This window comes from Falco rusticolus, chromosome 9 (assembly GCF_015220075.1).
Source record: "Falco rusticolus isolate bFalRus1 chromosome 9, bFalRus1.pri, whole genome shotgun sequence".
Classification (NCBI taxonomy): Eukaryota; Metazoa; Chordata; class Aves; order Falconiformes; family Falconidae; genus Falco; species Falco rusticolus.
In genome coordinates, this window is record NC_051195.1 from 19,376,094 (window position 1) to 19,396,746 (window position 20,653).

At 47.7% G+C, this 20,653-nt stretch overlaps 1 protein-coding gene across 1 annotated transcript in view; it reads right to left on the reverse strand.

Moving 5' to 3' along the window:
• Positions 1 to 9,374, reverse strand: part of LOC119153497 (cadherin-23-like) — a 67,540-nt gene extending 58,166 nt beyond the window's left edge. Inside the window, exons 1-3 of the mRNA XM_037400075.1 lie at positions 9,273 to 9,374; positions 6,875 to 7,069; positions 3,552 to 3,680 (exon numbers count right to left, since the gene is read on the reverse strand). Of these exons, the coding sequence (XP_037255972.1) occupies positions 3,552 to 3,680; positions 6,875 to 7,069; positions 9,273 to 9,374 (426 nt within the window). The remainder of the gene's footprint in view (positions 1 to 3,551; positions 3,681 to 6,874; positions 7,070 to 9,272) is intronic.
• Between the last annotated feature and the right edge of the window lie 11,279 nt (positions 9,375 to 20,653).

The window sequence follows — 20,653 nt, forward strand, 5'->3', positions numbered from 1 at the left end:
CTAGGGAAGGAGGAAGAAGGTTTAGAAAAGTAATAATCTGGAAAAGCCTATGCTTAAAAAAAAGGCAAAGAAAATAAAGAATGGCACATTATCCAAACAAAATCTGAGGGGTTTTTTTTGAAGAGGGGCAGGGGTAAATCAATCCTTTTTTAATAAAACCCTGAGCTTTTAATAAAGTGTTCACACTGATGGGCTAGAAATATTGTAAGAAAGAATTAACTCGGAGCTATTGAGACTCTAGGGCAAAAATAGCACTGATTCTACATTATTTCTTCAGCCCAAGGAGTTTTTGAGGAGGAGGGGATGGTGCTGAAGAATTAAAACTGTTTTAATGATACTTGACACATATCTGTACCACACTATTGCAAGGGAATACAACTGCTGGTCTGGGGACCAAGTGCCAATGGGTCTGCTCCCCCTCTTGCCTTCGCATGGCTCCCTGTGAGACGAAGCACACTTTCACAGGCCCCAGCTTGCCTCTTCACAAGTGGCTCCCCCCTCTTGCAGCCCCAAAATGAAGTCGCGATACTGCTCGGACCATGCACCAGCTGAAGTCCAAAAGCAGGGGCTCATCAGACCAACAGCATCCCTGCGAGGAGAAACGGCCCCTCTCCTCCAGCCGCTACTAACCTCTCTGGAGAACATCAACAACGCTATGTGGTCTACAGCCACCGTGAGGACAGACACCCAAAGAGACTGAGGGTGAAAAACTACAACGCCGCCAAGGTTTGCCACAGCTGCAAGCAGCTTTGTTGCACTCAGGTGCCCTGGGAGAGATGTCTGAGGCATGCTGGGATGATAAACAGCATCAAGAAAGAAGATACAACAGCTCCAGGGACAGCAGGGGCTCTCCCTGCTGCGTCCTCTTCCTTTGCCCGATAAGACATTCCTTTCTTCTCAGGGTCCAAATAAGCATGTGCCCCAAATGCTTCTAAATTATGCCACCAGATCCCGGCCTGAGAAAAATGAAGAGCTACAACAGCACTTCTTTCCTCTCTCACCCCCCTCCACCCCTTCTTCTTCTTCTTCTGTTATAGGATTAGGGACTTGAAAGGCAAAGCGCAGCCCAGTGTTGCAGCAGCAGGAGGAGGGGGTGGGGGGGAGTGCTTCAGAAAGCTGCCATGGCAAAAAAAAAAATCCCATTTCTCACTTCTTAATTCCAGTCAATTCCAGTCAAAGGGCTGATAGAGATCTGTTTGCGGTAATTTGCTGCAGTTTATCCACTCTTTTCACCTTCTATCGGCTCTTCACTGACGGGCCGGCTGACATGCTGTTACTCGAGTGAGGAAATTAAAATTTGATGCAATAATCCCAAATAAGAAGGATTTTATTAGGTAATGTATACACTTTAGATGAGGTATTCTCGCCTGATACACTGATAGAGGAACACAGACATGCTGTGCACTACAGATAAAAAGAGGCAAGAGAGACGGAGAGCAGGCATGGGGAGAAGCAGCAAGTCTCCGCTCTGCAGATTCAGGGCTGGGATGTCTCAGGCACATTCTGACCTGCTGAGCCCAACAGCAGGTCAAACGTTACCCACAGATGCCCTACACACTGTTGGCTTGACCTGGAAGCCTGTTTTTGGACAGAAGTTGGACAAGGCCAGAATTCCCACCCGGATTTGCTGTTACCCTTTCAGTACCCAAGCTACTCTGCAGGGTAACAGTTTCCCCACCGCACATCAGACTGGTTCCCTCGGCAGGTAGGGCAGAGCTGATGAGAAGACTTCCCATGGAGAGACAAAAATGCACGCGCTAAACCCCAAGCTTGCACACCATGTCCTTATTTCAGCAGTGGAGATTTCTCCCAGGAACGATGGGACCTTGGGTCCAAACCAGAGAGCAATACCACCCAAAGCACTGCCCATGTTCAGCAGTCTTCCTCCTCTCTGCTGGCACCTATCCATCTAGGATAGCTCAACGCCTTTGGAGACCTCACATGGGGCCAAGAGAAATTAAAATCTCTGAACCTGTCAGCAAGCTGCTAACAGCTTGGTGAGCACTCCTTCATTCATTTCCTATTTCAGGTTACACAGCGATTATCTGCTGCTTTGCCTCCTGCAAACAGCGTACATTTGGGGAATAACTGTGGTACTTGTCGGTGTATTAACTTCGGCCTCAACATATATCATTAATTTGAGAGAGATCCCATTTCCTGGATACCAGGTCACTCCACGAAGGTGATGCAGTCTGTAATTTTCGATACTTGTGGGACTTCTATTTCTACAATTTTGTATAAGGCTTTTTTGCCCCCACTTAAGGGTGATCTAAGCTGCATTTTTTTTCTTCCCTGCAGGTCGTGCTGCCCACTACAGAAATACTCCTTAATCTCAACAGCATCAAAACACATTGAAACTTTCACTTCATGAAAGTAATTCACGAAGCCATTTTTGGTGATCTTCGGGCCAGCAGACAGGCAACGTGCTGTCTGACCGTGGGATTTGTGACACTAGGACTCAGCCCTATCGATCCAGCACTCTCCATGCCATCAGAGCCAGCACTTCGCTCCAAAGTCAATAAAAAGGCATAAAATGAAGCAAGCTGGAGTTCCCCCACCGCCGCACGAACTGAGCCACCAGGCGTTTTGGATCCAGTGCACCAGAGACATTATGGGATGCACGTGTGGTACAGACGCCTATGACACCATGATTTTAGGACAGGTTTTTCCATCCATATACAAAACTATATGCCCTATAGACAAAGCAACGGGATGCACAGCCGTGCCTTGGGAAGGCAGATGCTGCTGAGTAGGGCTGGTGCTTGGGCTGAAGGTCCTGGGCACCCTTGCTGGGAGCAGAGTAAACAGCTCCCAAAGCTGAAGCTGCCCACCATGCTCCCTGTTGTCTACTGCAGGGGAAAAACAGCCCTGCTGTATTTAGAGACTGGGAGACGTTTTCCACAAACAGCGAGTTTGCTGACAAACCGAGTTTCAGAAGAACTAAAATGATTGGATCAATTTGGCAAAACCTGGGGGAAAATACTCAAAGTGCTGAAACGGCTGATGATTCTGGCATTTTCAAAACTGCCTCATTTCAGGAACCTTTAAATTTTTCTTCAAGTTTTCTATTAGAAATGGCATGCATATACACTGTGGGGAGGGAATAGGGGGACTGTGTGCTGAAACCAACATAAAACCTTTTTTAAACTTAAGAAAAAATGGTTAGGAAAACATTCTATTCTGATTTCAGGCTTCCTAAACCTCCTCGCTTAGGCTCCCTTTTTTAAAAAGGGGCAGAATATGTTGGAGCTGGCTTGAAACGTTATTTCAGAAAGAAAAAAGTTTGCCTCTTTTTGGATGCCATTAAGATATCACAGCTCAGAGCATTTGCACTTCAGCATGGAAACAGGGCTCCTCTTTGCACTCAAGTCACAAACATCAGGCAGAGAAATGCAAGCCTATGTCAGATGGAAGGAAGGAGGAATCTCTCTGCAAAGAGGAGATTCTCCTCCAGCTCTTTTGGGACACCTTGTGCTTTCTACCCCACACCCTGTCCAGCCCCTGGTGTGACACTGTGGTCAAGCACGCCAGAGTGAAGCAGCAGCCCTTACCGGAGGTGAGTTCTCGTAGATGTTTGTGCTGTAGGGCAGGTTGATGAAGATGGGGTCCATGTCCTGCACATCTGTGATGGTGATTGCCAGGTTGGCCAGAGTAGACAGTGGCTTGTTTTTATCTTGGTCCTTGAAAAAACAAGGGTTGCGGTGGGGAGAAAAAAGGATTTCTATCAGAAGAATAGAAATATTTAACAGCATCAAGTCTCTCATAGAAATTTTGATCCAACCAGAACTTAATAGTCCAGGTAATCATCTCTTTTTCAAGCTACCTGCTGGAATTATTGTTCACTGTACCTCCTTCTAAGCTGAAATACAATATGCATTTCATTCCAGCATTAGCCCTTTAAAAGAAAGCACCAATTTAGTTTTCATCACATTTTGGGTGAAAATGAAGCAATGCTGTTCAACATATACTTAAAAATATAAATTCCCTCAAAACACAGATACAGTCTATGGTACCTCTGCACCGTAAGACCCAGGTGTGGTTGCCAGCAGACTCTCGTACCAGCACATCACAGCAGAGCATCCCATACCCCCCAGTGCTGAGGCCTCCACACAGCTTGGGCTCTGTCAGCTGGAACATGACAAAGCCCACCAGCTCCCCCACGTTTCCACTGCTCTTCATAACCCTGCGGGCTGCCTTGCAGTTGCAGCTTTATTCTTTTCTGTATTTGCTGCTCCGAGCTTTGGCAGGAGATATGTACGCCAAGCGCTGCTTCTGGTTTCGCAGGACGCCTCAGCTCTGATGCAGAAGGCGGAGTGGAAACCTGAACTGCAAAATACATCCTCACAGTGGCGACGTCCTTTCTATTGGGCTAATGGTTTTGGCTCCAATAAGCTGCAGACCTCTCCCTCCCCACCTTGCGCAGAGATTGGCAGGATGAAGGTAACCAGGAGCTGCCTTTCAACGCAAGCCAAGCTGCTTCCACAGCTGCAGGAAGACGGGGAGCCATCCTCCCTGCTCTGCAAACCAGGTCACAAGCACGTAGCAATCTTATGGTGAGCACCAGTGGCCCTTGAACACTTCAATGCTCTGAGCAGAAGCGCCACCTCCCTTATGCCCACTCCATCACAACCCAGCAGGAGGGAGCTGCAAGCACTTTCCCAGAGCAAGACCCTTCTCCAGCAGCCAAAGCAACAGCAGTACGTACTGCCAACGGCTTACCCTGGCAGGGCCCTGATGCCACCGTTTGTCTTGCTGGAGCCTCATCCCATGGGTGCTCATAAGTGACCCTAATGCCCGCAGCCCTTTGCTAAAAGGGTAGGAGCAAAGAGATAACACATGAAGGGAAGGAAATAAATCTCTTCTGACCCCCTAATCAAGCATCGTGGTGAAAGGCGACCATTAGAGGTTACTGCACACTTCTGCAAAATGGCTCTGTACAGCAGCAAGGACTGATTGCCACAAGATTAATGTTAATTTAAACCGTATTCAACAACACAGCTTGTACATTATCCTCTTAACCTGCAACCTCAGCGTTTATGGTCTGGATGGATGCTTATTTCCGACTCTCACTCTGCTGTTAGTGTTATCAGGTTGAAGTCTTTCGTTTCTTCAGATGATGTTTTTTCCCCCCCTCCCTTTCACCTCTTAAATTTTGGTTGAAGTATTACAGATAATACTGGAAAAGCAAGCACATTTCAAGTTTCCTCACCTACCATCTCTCATGCTGCCTTTTCCAGCCTCTTGCTGCCTGCATCCCTGGGATGAAATGGCTCCTACCTTGAATCAAGGCTCCACAGCCCTTCTTGCAGCCCTTGCGGCCACCCTGAATTCACCATCCCCCCCGTTCCCACTCCGGACCATGCAAACTCTTCCTTAGGCAGGCAAGACACTACACTCGTCTTCCAGCTCCTGCTGTGCTGGTGCAGCTCGCATCCTCCTTCCCAGGCGGAGCTTTGCCGTGGGGCTTCTCCCTGCCTTTCTGCTAGAACTTACCAGCATCCTGTGACTGGGCTGAGGAGGTGTCCCCACAGCTGCAATCAAGGCCAGTTCAGAGACTTAATATTTGAGTCTTTGAACTCCCTGAGCTGGAAATCACTAGAAGCCAGGAGTATATTAGCAAGTACCAGATATGCTCCCATTTTATCTTTGCTGGTAACTGCACCTGGGATATGGGGCTAGATAGAGCTGGATGGTCCAAGGTGGCATCATTGTGTCCTTGAGGAAACCAGAATCAGACACGTGGAAAAAAAGCACGTTTCCAGCAGGGCTTGTGTTTGGTCCCACATTTTCTAACCTGACAGATAGTTCAACAGCATGCCTTGGGAAAGCATGTTGGTGACAGAGACCAATAAGGAAACAAACAACAGAGAGGGCTTCTTATTACTGGAGTATTTAAACCACAATGAGGTACATTTCAGAAAAAAAAAAAAAAAAAGAAGCTTCTGGGGAAAATTCCACAGCCTGGAACACGCAGGGATTGGGCTGAAAGGTTGAGCTCTTTGCCTATGGCCATGCAGTCTGTGAGTGCCCAGTCTCCGTGGCCATGCAGAGCAAAACAGCCCTGCGCAGCCCTCCATGTCCTTGTGACATTTGTGGTTCTGCATCAAGAAAATTATCTTGATTAAATCACATGCTCAAGAGCTCTAGCCAGCTGCCTGGAGGGATCGGGAAGGGTTTCCCCCCCCCCTCTCCTGAACACAGAGTTGATCAGGTATATTGTAGGGCTGAATCTCACCATCCTCTGCTCCTTCCACCGCCTGTTTGTGCGGTGCTCCTCCTTCGCAGGCTCCCTATCAAGCTCTCACTAGACTTGACACCAGGAAAGAAGTTTCCCATTCAGGTGGGACAGTAATTTGCCATGGTGGCTACCTGGACATACATGTCCCAGGGATCCCTTCCCAGTATGACAGTATTGACTGTAACTAGATCTTGGTTTTTCCTCTATCCACCAGAATTTTAACTCTTGATGTCTGAACTCAGCTTTCATTGAGTGAGGCTCAGGGGGTTTAACACAAGCGAATCCACCTGTAATAAGCCACGATGCACAAGGAACTGAACCAGAGGATTTAATGGTCTGTATGCCCTGTACTGGCTTTCCTCACCATAGGATCTGCTTGCTTTTATGCAGAGCTCCTGCCCGACACACGTGAGATGCTGTTGGAGAGGTGCAGCTGTGCTCCACAATGTGCACAGCAGTGATTTAAAACTACCCAGGCACCGCATTGCTGTCATACTTTTTAAATTTGAAAATGCTGGATGTGCCCGAGAAAATGCCAGAGCAGGGCAACAAAACAAGTAAGCAGCAGCTCATTCCCCATTGCAGTACCTCCACAAAACACCTCCTCCCCTGCAGCAGAGCCAGGATAAGACTCACCGTCGCATTGACCTGGAGCTGGTACGCCTGAGTTACTTCATAGTCCAGTTCCTTTATCACCGACACAATGCCACGGCCGCTGTCAATGGCAAAGAAATCGGAAGGAGGCTGGAAGGAGTAAAGCACACTGCCTCCTGCCCCCTGATCTGGATCCGTGGCGTTCACTATGAAAATTGGAGTGCCCACTGGTGTATTCTGGAAATGAAAATAAAAATAATAATAAAAAATATCTGGTAAAATTGTGCATCATCCTGTTTTCCCATCAAATGCACATCAGCAATTTCCTTTGCCCACCAAAAGGAATATATAGACACCCAAGAACTTCAGTCCTATATTTTCAGGACATTTATAAGTTGTACAGCTGTTTTCTTTATGATAGTATTGCAGCAGCTATAATAGTTGTTACATGCTTATAATAATAGTTATAGAGTTGTGGTCAAGATGGCACTATCACAAACCCTTATTTTCCCAGACATCACAACTTTCCAGAAAAAATACTCTTTGCTGAAACTTGTTTTCTGCCCAAAGGTGCTTTTATTTTCAGTGCTGATTCCCTCTCTGTTTTCACCATGAAGCATTAAATATAAGAGAGCTTAAAAAAAAATAAATGCATTAAATGCAACACAAAACTTTACGTAAAATTCAAAGTTATAGTTTCCACAGCAACTACAACCTGGCCCGATTAACGCAGGCATTAACAGTTATATCGTCATAAATCTGGAACTAATCTACATGCATAAAATATGCAGCTGAGTGCACAAAAATCAGCAATGGCAAATGCAGTTTGGCACTTCTTATTGTTTAACTTCACAGCAGGCAGAACAATTATCCATTTTTGGTGGAACAGCTGCATGTTCCTATGCAAATCTTAAATGCATATTCTTGTCTCTCTAAAGGCAGAAGCACAGACTGCAAGCAAAAAGGCTTTGCCGGGAACCCAGGCTGCAGGTACGCACAGATCACGACTGTTTGGGCAAGTCCGTATGTTTGTAACAGGTTCACAGACACATTAAAGGTTGACAAAGAGCTAAAGCTTGGGAGCGAGACAGCAAAGGTCAGAAGTGGGATGTGACAGTGGCTGGCCAGGGCCAGTTAGGATAATATGGATTATTTCTGCAAACCTCTTCCCAAGCCTCTGCGTTTTATTGTTACCTTCATTCATATTAAATTATTCATCCTCATCTCATACAGTAGTATCATGAAGTGCTGAGAAGCTGGGAAGGAGACTTGAGGAGAGGCAGAGCTTAGAAGATGGGGTACTGCTTCCCAGTGGAGCTTCTCCTGCAAATACTTGGCCAAAGCTGAGCAACGGACTGAGCCATGTTCAGTTTTTTTGGGGAACCACACAGTTTGCAGTGAACCACAACCAGGGCTTCAGCACGACTGTCCCAGCCCACCACCTCCACTGGTAAGCATGAGAAACCAGCACTCAGCACTCAGGAGATTCAGTTTAACTGGTTTAATACTGAGTGATGGCACCAGAACAGAACAAAAGCATCTGAATTTCTCCTGGCAAGGCTCAGGCCAGCAGAAACTTGCCTTCTAGGCAGGTGACAGGATTTTCTGTGAGCTTGGTCAGGCAGAGCAGGGAACCCAGGGCACGTCCCACACCTCACATTCAGGAGTCCAGGCCCTGGACACTCATCCACGCATGTCCCTCACGCCTCCCAGCCCTTTCATCCAGCCATACAGCACTGCAGGGATACTCTGATATCTAAGCTTGCCTCAGGCTCCAGCAAAACTCGACTTTCTTAACTTCAGTGTCACTTCTGCCAAGGTGCGAGAGGTTGCAGTTCCCACCTAGATTTTTCATTTTCTTTCTTTTTTTCCCCTCTCTAAATCAAGCTGCTAAAGCAAGCCTCACAGGGCACGGCCTGAGGATGATTTTTTAAAGCACCTTCAAGTTTTTTTGTGATCAGCAATCATAAAAGCATAAAAGATATAGCTAGAAGGGACCTCAAAAGGGAAACCTTTCCCCACACTACACCTAAATCATTCCCATCCTTAAAGCCTTCTAGTGATGGAGACACTATATCCTCCCCAGCACATTTGTCCCCGCAGTTTGTTACCCTTTGCCTTACAACTGCTCATTTTCTGGCACGCTTAACCCAGATCTGCCCCACTGCCACGTAAGCCCTTGACTTTGTGCCACACACACAGCACGTTAATCCTGGCTCGTGTATTTAGACCGTTCAGGAACTAGGACTTAGTCAGCTCGGGAGGCAAGTTGAGGTGGAGAAGCCCTTCATAGGGGGTTGTGATGGGTATTTGCTTTCTGAGCATTCCCAAGACATCTTCTCAGACAGGACTAGAGCATCTCCCCATCCAGCATTAGGCTACCTGCCTCCCCCAACCCATCATCAGCAGGGCACAGCCCCAGAGCATCCTGCAGCCCTACTCTCGCTGCTGCCAGGGCACTGCTTCGACTGCTGCCGTCCACATGCTCCAACAACTGCCTTCTCAAATTCCTCCTCAAGAGCCACCAGGATATCAATGTCATGACGAAGAGCATTACAAATTAACCATTAATAGGGGGAGGAGGGGAGAGGCAGCGAAAGAGTAGATGCAGGGTTGCACCGATGAGGTCTAGGGTATATTGTCCCCAGGAACAATAATATTCATAAGGATAAAGCTGGACTTGATGAATACTTTCCCTCTTCTTTTTAAGTGCCCCTAGCCACTTCTTTTAACATGCAAATCCGCTCTGGTCACCCGTGATTATGGGGCTGCTCGGTTGGCTGTGAAAGAGGAGAGCTTGATTTCCCCGGCATTGTATTTCACACAATAGCCCAAAAGCAGGCTTTGAAGACAGTTCATCTCCTCGTCCTTCCAAAGGAGAAGCTGCCTGGAGGGACATGGAGGTCACCAGCTTTGGTGCTCTCAGCTCCAGCCCCTGTAGATACCGCCTGAGCTTTGACTTGGCGATTACTGTATTTTTATCCTTATTTTACAGCTTTGCTGACCAGGTCCCTTCGTTGGCTGGGACAGCAAAAGCTGTACGAGTGGGACATCAGCTCTGGGCAAAGATCTGGCTAGCCCTAGGAAACAGTCATAGGCATCTACGCCAAAGCATCCAAGGGAGGGGCTGGGAGGCATCCCAGCACAGGACCTCAGCAGCGGGGAGCGGGCACCTGCAAGCACGAGGGTGGATGCAGAAGCAAAGCATGGCACGGGTGAATTTCGGAGGGGAGCAGAAGAGCTCCCAGGCACCCGAAGAGCTACAGGAGACTGAAGCAGAACAACATGGTCACAAAGAGTGAAATCTCTGATACTGCCCAGAGCGCACAGGTCGGTGGGAAAATTTCACTGCCAAATGCACGCCCTTATTCTCAACAACATATAGCTCAAAGGACACAGACCTATAAGAAGTGTTCCAGATAATGCATCTTTTTTTCCCCAGCTCAAATCCAAGCAAAAAAACCCAACTACCAATTCTAGCAAGGCAAAACCATCTGTGGGATGCAGACATCCCACATCAACAGTCCTCCAGGAAAAGAGGTCTCATTTTCAATGTTCGTGCCCAGGCAGGACACAGTCAGGACTCAGAGGAATGTCAGACCATCTGCCTTAAAAACCATATGTAATATGCCTTTAAAATCATCTTCCCATTTTTGGGTCAAACAGGCTCAAGATACGCCTCAGCAGGAGGCCTACGTCTTTATTTCTCAAAAGATGCGGCCCATCATCTAAACAATGGAGCAAAACATCTGTATAAACAGAACTGGCTGGGGTTTGTGTTAGATGGTAAATAACAGGCAGAGGGCACACCCCAGGGAGATGGAACTGATAAGTCCTGTAACAGGGCCACGTCAAGACTGACCGTGTTTCTGCATTTTCAGCATTTAGCCCATTTATAAGACTCTTCCACGTGTTCCTCATGGCTGCTCTTCCTTAGCAAAGATTAATTGTGGTTATGCTTAGTTCAACAGGCAAAAATATCAAATATTATCTTTTCTGCCCAGAAGAAAAGAAATTCAGACAGATGACAGTGTACAGGTGCTTGTGGCAAACAGGTGAGTTTTCTACACGAGTCGCCAAATTTTGTCATTTTTAAAGCTTTTGACTCTCTCCAGCAGCCAGTGATGAAGCTTCACTCACTACAGAAAAAAGAACTAGTGACAAAACTGTGTCGTATCATTAAATCTTTGTTATGATGCCAGCAGATGCGAGATAAAAATAAACATGCAGACAGATGCCTTCTGCAAAGGAGGAGGGTGGCAACTGGGAGCAGTATCCGCTCCCGACCTGTCTCTAGCACCCCATCCAACTTTTGACAGCTCTGCAGGAGCACTCGGGTCCCCCCCGAGCAGCTCTGGGAGTTAAAGGGCTCCAGTGAGCCAGCTGCAATACTGAGCTGCGTGGGCTGGGGATACCCGGGATGCAGGGTGGTGAGGCCATTCATGCCTCCCTTATTTTGCAATAAATGAATAAAAGGTTCACACTGCTGTAAAATCTTATAGGAAGAAGCTTGGGGTGGGGGGTGTCTTGTTTGCTGGAAAAAAGTACTGAATGGTAACAGCATGTTTACACATGGCTATCCAAAGCACCAGGAGGACCAAACCAAAAGCAGCAAGGTACAAGAGCCCAAATCTCCAACCATTAGAAGACTACTCTATTAGGAGCAAGGATAGACCTGTATTAAAATAAGGAATGAACAACCCTAACATCCCTGTCCAAACACAAAAGAGAGTTGCTGCACAAAGAGGAAGCAAAGGAGAGACCATGATCTTACCTCTCTCATGCCAATGCAGCAGTATAACAAGGCTCTATGCACCTCTGAGCAACCAGGATGAAGTTGTTTCCATCCCAAAGCTGTCATGAGTATGGACCAAGTGTGGCCCACCACAGAAAACACCTGCCCTGGCCTGGCCTGTCACCTCCTGCAACCCGGCAGCACAAGTGACCAGACAGATGTGTCCTGCGTTAACCCTGGCACACTGGGCCACCAAAGCCTTACACAATGTTCTCTGCAAAAGGGCAGCTAAGGCTGAAGAAAAGGTCATCAGAAAACGGCCTTTTTAAAATATTTACACCTTGGCTCTCTGGCCACACCTATAGTCTTTAGTATCTTATTATGAATCCTGCTATAAAATGCATTAGCAATAAAATTTCTAATGGACACTGCTCCAACGCAACGCAGCAATACAAGGCAGATTATGACCTGGAGGAGACGCAGCCTCTGGGGACACGATGTGCCCTACCAGGCAGACGACACGGCCACAGCTGAACACGAGGGGCACTGACAGGACTCCCTAAAAGCATCAGAGCATAGTCTCCTCTTGTCTGCCCCCAAATGCTCCCCGAGGGCTGCAGAGCCAGCTCTGCCAGGGTGAGGGCTGGCACTGGAGAAGCACCGGGGACCAAAGCAGCAGCAGGACCACACCAGCAAACCAGGAAAAGAGATGGGCTGGCTGAGGAGCTGCTGAGGAAAAAACTGCCAAATCAAGGAAAACTTCAGGGTGGATAATTTTTAAGGCTTACGTAAAGCTATGTGAATGAGCTCTTCTTTCACACAGGGCTCAAATGAAAAGGCTGTCTGCAGAAAAGCCAGCATGCATCCGTGCCGTTTCGCCAGGCCCATGGCGCCTGCTCCCGGAGCGTATAAAACCCTCGGGCTGTCAGACAGCCGCTCGCCCTGCTAACGGAGCAGATTTGCACGGCGCCTTTGAGAGCTTTCCACCATAGCAAAACCATTTCACGGGCCACGGGCCGCCAACACCTCGAACGTGCTTTGATCCATCAGTCACCCAACTGGTCTGACACCTGTGCGCAAAGGGCTGAGAGGAGGAATATGTGGCCCTGACTTTTTTACAGCAGGGTCAGAGTCAGATAGAAGTAAAAGGTGGGAGATGAAGAGGAGGAGATCTAGGAGTTAGTTTCTCAGATAGTCCCTTCTCTTAAATGCATCCACTTTTCCAACCTACAGACAGGTTTCTTACAAGCTTTGGTTAGGCACTAGAAATGTTTATTTGGGGATAATCCCTTCAAGCTTGCTCCCCGTCTCCAGAGGCTGGCTGCACAGAGGACCTCCATCTGACCTCCCAGGGCAAAGTCACCCAGCAGCACCCCAGCAGAAGCTGGTAGAAATGATTAGGATGCGGACACGCGCGTGCTGTACCAACGCAAATAATGTGGAAAAACGGCAGGCAATCTGGCCGAACAGCTGTCTGAAGGTCGATGAGATGAGGCGACGCAAACGGACTGGGGGGCATACAGCAATGGGCACGAGAGCTGGAGCAGCAGGCAGCCTACCAAGCTGCCTGCGCTGTGATCTTCGCGTCAACATTGGAACAGTCTCGCCAGCCTTATTTCGGGTCCTGCTTCCCCCTCCCCTGCTCTGCCCCTGCATCAAGGCAGGAGCTGACCGCTCCTATCAGGAGATGCTTCGCTGCTTCACACTCCTGTTACATCTCAGGTCAACCTATTACTCTTAAATAATTCCCTGTTGCTGTTCCAGGCGGCTCTTTTCCCTCTCCCTGCCTCTTGCCACCGTGCAGCAGACAGATGAAAGGAGCTTTACGCTCTGCTAAAAGCCGGCTCAGACATCCCTCTGCTCCAGTCAAAGGCACTCACACCAATCCCATCTCGCTGCAGGGCATGAAGGAGGGTTCGATGCCTCTTGCTCAAGGCAGGGCATCTCAGAAGTGCTGTGTAACAGAGCTGACACCGAACCCAAGTGCTCTTCTGCCACAGCTGAAATCCTGGCTCCCTCATCCCTGGGCTGCCGAGGACAGATTTAAGTCACCTATCCCTGTACAGTCTCATTTGCTGCAGGAGACAGCTGCAAAAGCAGAGCCAGAACAAGTGCCAGTCCCTCTTCCAGACTCTGCTGAGAGGAAAAACAATCCCAAGTTTTGGTTTCCCTCCCCAGGCTCCATCTCGGAAGCAGTCCGACTGCCAGACTGGGTCCCTTGCTCACATGCCAGCTTTGAATGCTCGCATGGATGTGCGCGGACTTCCAATTCCTGTATTCTTTATTACACTTTTAATTACATTTATTAATTGCATTACTGCCAGTCTGAGCCAAGCAATTTCCAATTTCAAAGTTTGATTTTAAAACCTGATAATTTCCTTTTTTTATTTTTTTTTTTCGTTGAAATTCACCCCACCTTTCAATCAGTACTCATTAATATGTATCTCTTGTTGCTATCTCTATTAAGTGACCTCCCTCATTATCAGGTGACACTGGCAAACGGCCACCACAGAGCTATAATTCAATTGAGGGGCTTTTGAAAACACCATAAACACAGCTGGAATAGATGCATTATAGGAGCTGGAAACTGAATTAGTGGCTGGATAACGGCACACAGAGCTGAGAGCACTTATTCACGGCAGACAAAGCCTGACCCAATGCACGGTCTTGAAGAAACAGACATTGCAACCAACAAGCCCATGGGGGAATTTGCCACGCTGACAGGACAACAGCGCTCAGAAGGCAAGGGGCAAGCAGCCACAAACAAGAGGGAACACTGGTATCCCACAGGATGAAGTTGCTTGCTTTTTCCAGCCCAGAGCTGCCCCATTTTCCACTGAGTAAAACTCTGACCTTGCTAGCACAGGGCTCAGATGGCTGATTTATGGCACAGCATGCCCAAAAGCTAGGTGCACAGCGGCTCTGCCACCTCCCTTTGTGGCACCTGTCACTTCTGCAGCACAGGTCTCGAGGGGCAAGCCCAGAGGAGGCAGGAGAGGGCAGATGGGAGAGAAAGGAAATGCTAACAAGAAAAATCACAATTTTCCTCTTATTTATAACTCCCCAACTGGCTCTGGCTGCTGCCCCTTCCAGGCAGTGATACGCTAAGTGGGACCTGTCACCCTCCTGCTCTCCAGAGCAGCGGAGTGGCTGCGCGGCTCAGGCACTCATCCAGAACGGAGTTACAGTCGAAAGCAAGGAGAGGAAAGCACTATACAGCGCAGCTTTAATTCGGAGCTTCAGCGGCAAAAGAAGCTGCCTGCCTTAGACAGCAGCAAACGCAAGACTTGGGCTTGCGCAGAGGCTGCACCACAACCTCCATCATCCCCAGCCAAACCACCAGAACCAGGGAATTGTCTCTTTCTTCCCTCCCTCTGAACCTTGCCTTCACCTTGGTGCTCGGTCTCTCCCGTGCCCCAGTCAGCCCAATCACCCACACCGACGAGGGGACAGAAAGCAGCCATGTGGGTGAAGCACCAGAAGAAACGGAGCACGGAGAACATAAGTTCCACACCAGCTCTCCAGAAGCCATCCCGCCCACGCTGTTACTAGTTATTTAAGCACACAGCCAGCTTTGTCTGTCCAAGCTCATTTCCCTCAACAGCCTCTATTTCAAGGCAACTCGAGCTATCACACTACACCCTGGCTTTGCGTTTGCTGGCCCAGATCTCAGGAGAGCACAAGCGGCTCCGTGAGAAGTAATGATGAAGAGCAAAGCTAAGGCCAGCAGGCTTACGCAGCCTGTGTAGGGGAACCTTTGGGGAACCTTTCCAGCAACCAAAAAGCCACCAAGATGAACCGTTACAAACATACAGCTACAGCAGCACAAAATTGCGAGCACAGAAGCACAGTTTGAGAGATCTGAAAACCCCACGTGGAGTCATCACTCATTTTGTCTTTTGAAAAGAGGCAGGGACAAAGCAGTCTACGTTTTCAGCTTTTTTTTTTTTAAAAAAAAACTTCTATTTTCAAAATCATTGACCCATTGTTTCAAAATGTTTATGGTGTTCTTATGTACATCCACAAGTGGATATAACTGAAATTCCAAAATAATTAAAGTTTGTCAAAACAAGCTATTTCAATTGATTTTTTTTTCCCCTGTAAGGAAAATCTTTACGAGGCAAAATATATCTTCCAGAGATTATTTAAAATGGGTGATGGTAGAAGGTTCCTCTGTGCCAGAAGAAAAAGAAAACAGATTTTGAGTTCTCAACCCCTTCTTTAAAAATTTAGTTTTCTTTTTCCTTCCAGGTCTCTTCACGAACTATTTCCCCTGCAAGTCCCTTTGGGGTTCCTGGCTGCCTCCGTTAGCAGGTGAGGCCGAAGGTGATTCCCTGCAAAAGGCACCATGCTCTCTGCCTTGCACCAGAGCAGCCCAGGGGCATCCGTGCCCCTCCTGCCTTAGCAGGCCCACAACCAGTGTTTCTCATCTGCAATGACCACGGAGGAGCAAGCGCTGGGCTGAGAGCCCCTTGCCAACCCAATCTCAAAACACTCCCAACACAGCACACGTGAGGATGCAGGTCCATCAGGTGGACGCGTGAGTATGGACTTGGGCATCTGCAAGCAGAGCATCAGTGGTGACATTTGCTGCCAGACAAAGGTTACCTGGAATTGCCTTGCACATAAGTACAAACTCATCCAATTAGACAAACTCATCCAATTAAAGTTTACAAATTCATACCTAGGAGTTTTCCAGTTTCCCAGAAACCACAAAAACCTCATTAAACATAGCACTAATCTACCCCCAAAGAGAAATGACAGTTGTCAATAATAACGCAAAAAAAGTGTTTCTATTCCACTTCGGGGGGGGGGGGGGGGGGGGGGGGGCGGAGGGGCGGGAATTCCACTTTGATACTATTCTATTTTGGGGAAAAAAGGTGACAGAGGGAGCCCTGTTCAGATCACCCTCAGCTTCCTCCAGCAAGACACACCTCAGTCAGCAGGTCTGGTAACTCCTGCCAACAAGTGTTACAGGCGATGGCCAAGGCACTTGCTGGACCATTCCTGATTATTTTCAGCAGTGTTGCAAACACTGACAAGCAGCAGCAGACTGGGCAGAGCAACCAACACGCTGTCAGGGTTTCTACAACAGGAATGACTTCAGACCTCTCTGCTACATCAATTCCAGGCAAAATAATGAAACCCTCAGCACAGCTCACTCTTGGCTAATAGGGAATTTAAAGGGAAGTAGCAGCATTAACACCTCCCACAAGACCGACAGACAATAGATCCTGCTCTATTCTCTCTCACCTTTCCACCAAAGAATGATCTTGGTCAAAAAGGGTGACAAAGTCACGTACATCATCACCTCTAAGCCACATGACTTGGTGCTCTGTGACATTAACACATAGAATAATTCAAAATCAGAGTCAGCTAAGCATGTAGCTCTCAAAATACAACTGTAAACTACAAATATTATCAAGCAAGTGTATTTTTAATATTTTTAATGGAGTCCTGCAGTGAACCTGCAGGTCTTGGTCTTTGATTTTTACTAGTCATCTGAAAGAATGGAAACACAGAAGTTGGGAGATGAGTAAACAACAAAGGGCACAGATTATGGACAGAGCAGATTACTAGCAACTGGTTTGAGCCAATGCCCTTTTTTTTTTTTCCCCAATGTGTAAATGTAGAGTCCTATATCTGAACCAAAAAATACAGCTCTCCTAGGAAGGGAGATCACTCTAAAGCAGATTGTTTCCCACTGCCCTGGGAGGAGACAGAAGAGAAGAGAGTGAAGCAAATACCACTTCACTACACAACCACAGCCGAATCCTGCTGGAGAAGCCACGTTTCTCTCCCATTTCTGTTCCATTATCCATCTCCAGCCTTCAAGGAGCAGGGCAGGGCCAGACCAAGGGCTGGGAGGCAGCCTGTGCTGCCCTCCTGGGCTGCTATTATGTCAGTCCCAATTTCAGAGATGGCAGATGGGAACCCAAGATGGTCTAACGAGACAGTTGAAAGTCAGAGGCAAATGCCAAGAATGTGAAAACCTGTCAGTCAGAGCACTCCTGGCTTCGACGGCACCGCTTCACTCCTGCTGGTGTGATTCTCCTGCTGGAAGAGGGCGATTGGAGCCATCTCCCCCTTTGCAAGGGCATGCACTGCAGATGGCACGGCCCCCCTTCAGCTGTCATCTTGCCAGAGAAGGCAGGCATGGACCAGGTGGATCCAGGTGGCCACAGTCAAGGTTTCCACACCTGCCTTGGCTCTCAGCACTCAGAGAGGTACCTTTTGTCCAGGGAAGCAGACAGCCCTGACCCACAGCTGCCAGCGAGATTTCTCACTATCCCTCCCTCAATATTAAAATTCAGTAGCAAACTCAAGTCACCAGTGTGATTTACTGCTACCCGTACTGCTTACGGGTGATACCACAAACTGGACAGATCCTACTTTTTATATCCCATTTTATTTGCAGTTGCCACTAACTTTTATCTTCTAAACCCAGGAAGAGGTGGGTTACGTTAACGCACCAGCCTTTAAGCTGGGGACAAAGGATGTCTGGAAGGAGCACACCAACCTTCTGGGAGCCATCCGTGCCACAGGCAGGGAGGACAGGAGCAGTGCAGGCTGCCGTGCCCCAAGCCCAGGCAGTAACAAGGGCTACCCTTAACCGCAGCCTGTCCCCAGTGATCCGTCTGGATAACCCTTGCTGCAAGAGGGGCAAACTGGCACCCCTGTGGCAGCCCATCAGGTGATGCTCCGGACTGCAGATTACTTCCATTAAGGCAGAGCATTGATACAATGCATTACAAATGAAACCCTAATGACAGTACACTGGCAGTATTGCTTCTACTTGATATTAATTGGGTGACACTTTCTTTTAATGGTACATTAATTAATGCAGAATATCAACGGAAGTCCACGGCACCCACATTAATACAAATGAATTCATTATCATCGGTGTTATTACAAGAAATGACAAATAAATCTGTAACAGTGGGGCCCTTCAAATAATAGCCACGAATCATTAGGTATTGCATTCATTTATACAGCATACTGCAAGTATATACATACAATCTGTGGATGCTTATCTATTCATACATTCCTCTCCATGCCAGTCTGGTACCTGTTCCTCCCTGGCTCTCAAGCTGTCCTGAGCCACCCTGGAGGAGAACTAGTGGCCAGTCTAGCTGGACAAGGACTTGCTTTCACATCACCTCCAGAACGTCTTGCTATCTCCTTTTCTTACCTCTCCCACACACCCAATGACCACCTCGAGTCTTCAAAAGACCCTCTGATCTAGCACATGTATTCTGTAAAGTGTACCACATTTCTTTCTGTCATCTCTTGCACTATCATTTTAGCCAGGCAGATAGAAACCCACCTGCTTTACTACCTTATTTATTTATTTTACTGCTTGTTTATCCCCTGTTCTGGTAGAAAAGCTAAAAGCGCCTTTCACAGCACAGAGTGGCTCCCTTCTGACTGTAGGTGGAGCAAGTAATTTGTCCTCAGAAAAGTAGGGGGAAAAAAAATATCTCTCTTTGAAGTCTGGGATTTGTAGGTCCCAAAGATCCATCAAAAAGAAACTCCTGAGAGAGCCTCTGCAGCAGCCCGAGAGCAGGTATCGCTCTCAACACAAGCAAAAGCAAAATCCATACAGCTGTGCTGATTCAAAAAAAATATTTCCCTGTCTTCCCACGGATGGCTTTATTACCAGAGGAAGGATCGATAACAGTTCAGCTCAGGTCTCCTCATCAGCCTTTGCTCTTGCTGAAACAGCAAACTACAGCACAAAACATTTCTGTTGAGCCATGTCGTGACACTGTTCCCCTGGAGGGATTCCAGCAGTGTTGGTATCACTCTGTCACGACAGCTAGATCCCAGTTCGCTGACTCCTACCACCTCTGCTGTGCTCACAGGCAGATAGAGCAGTTACAAAGCTGGGACAAAGGAACGTGTTGGGAATTTTTTTTTTTTTTTTAAATACAATATATGAAGACTGACTTGCCCTTGAACTGCTAGAGTGGGAAAACCCAGCAGAGGAGCTAGACCAAGCTAGTTAAGACATATAATAAAGACAGAAAACCTAGCGACCCAAAGGAAGAAGAAATGGGAAGAAAAGCATCAAGTCTCCTGGTTCACACAGCACAGTGCAACAGGCGCAAGGAATGGCATATGTGCCACACTCCAAACTCATCTCTGCTAGCATGCACGCTACAAAAGATGGGTTTATCAACATACAACACCCCAGCTTTACCTGCTTTGACCTGAAATCTCCCTGCTTAGTGCTACATCACGAACGCATGGGCAGAACAGCTTTATCACTGTTACACTTGATGCCACCTGCCTGCACTGAGGATGAAGCATGCTGAGGAGAGGAGCCTGCCCTCTGCTATAAACAGAGGATGCTCATCTTACTCTGCACAGCACAGTTTATTTTTTCACACCTTCTTATGACAGTAAGGTTTTCCCACCTGGGAAGATCAAAGGCAAAAACCTCAGCCAGCAGTGCTGGCAGGAAAAATTGTGCAAGAGCTCTGAGGTACATGGTGAATAAGTTCCCGGCCCCAAAAGAAGGTGCCTGAGCATGGAGCATCAGGGGCCAACCTGCCTCAAAAGGAGAGGAAAAGAGGCAAGTGGGAGCACAGCAAGATTTGTGAAGGGAAGCACCACCTTGTGCCAGACCAGACAATGACGTTCAGCTTTAGAATAACAGAAGAGCATCCTTCATTGCTAAACCCAGACTGAGGACTAATGCTCCGAGTTTACTGTGACTATGTTAACCATGCAGACCCATGCCACAGTTGTTTTTGAAGTGGAAAGACAATATTAGCATGAAAAGGGCCACTAAAATTATCGGCCTCTTGAGGACAGAGAGAGGGGCAAGTAATCCTTGCCTCTGGTTACAGGTTGGGGAAGTTATAAAACATCACACACCTATAGCTTTACTAAGGCTGTACTGTTTTGGCATTAAAGTTTTAGAACCTACCCTGAGGAAAGCACAGACAGATCTGCTCCTGGCACTGCCCTCGGTGAGGCTGAGGGTTTCTGTGCAGGTGATGGGGAAAGGCAGCTCTGGAAAGTTTTTCCAAGGTTCTGTCTCCTTGTTTCATGGTTCTCCAGCTAATTGTCTTGCAGAG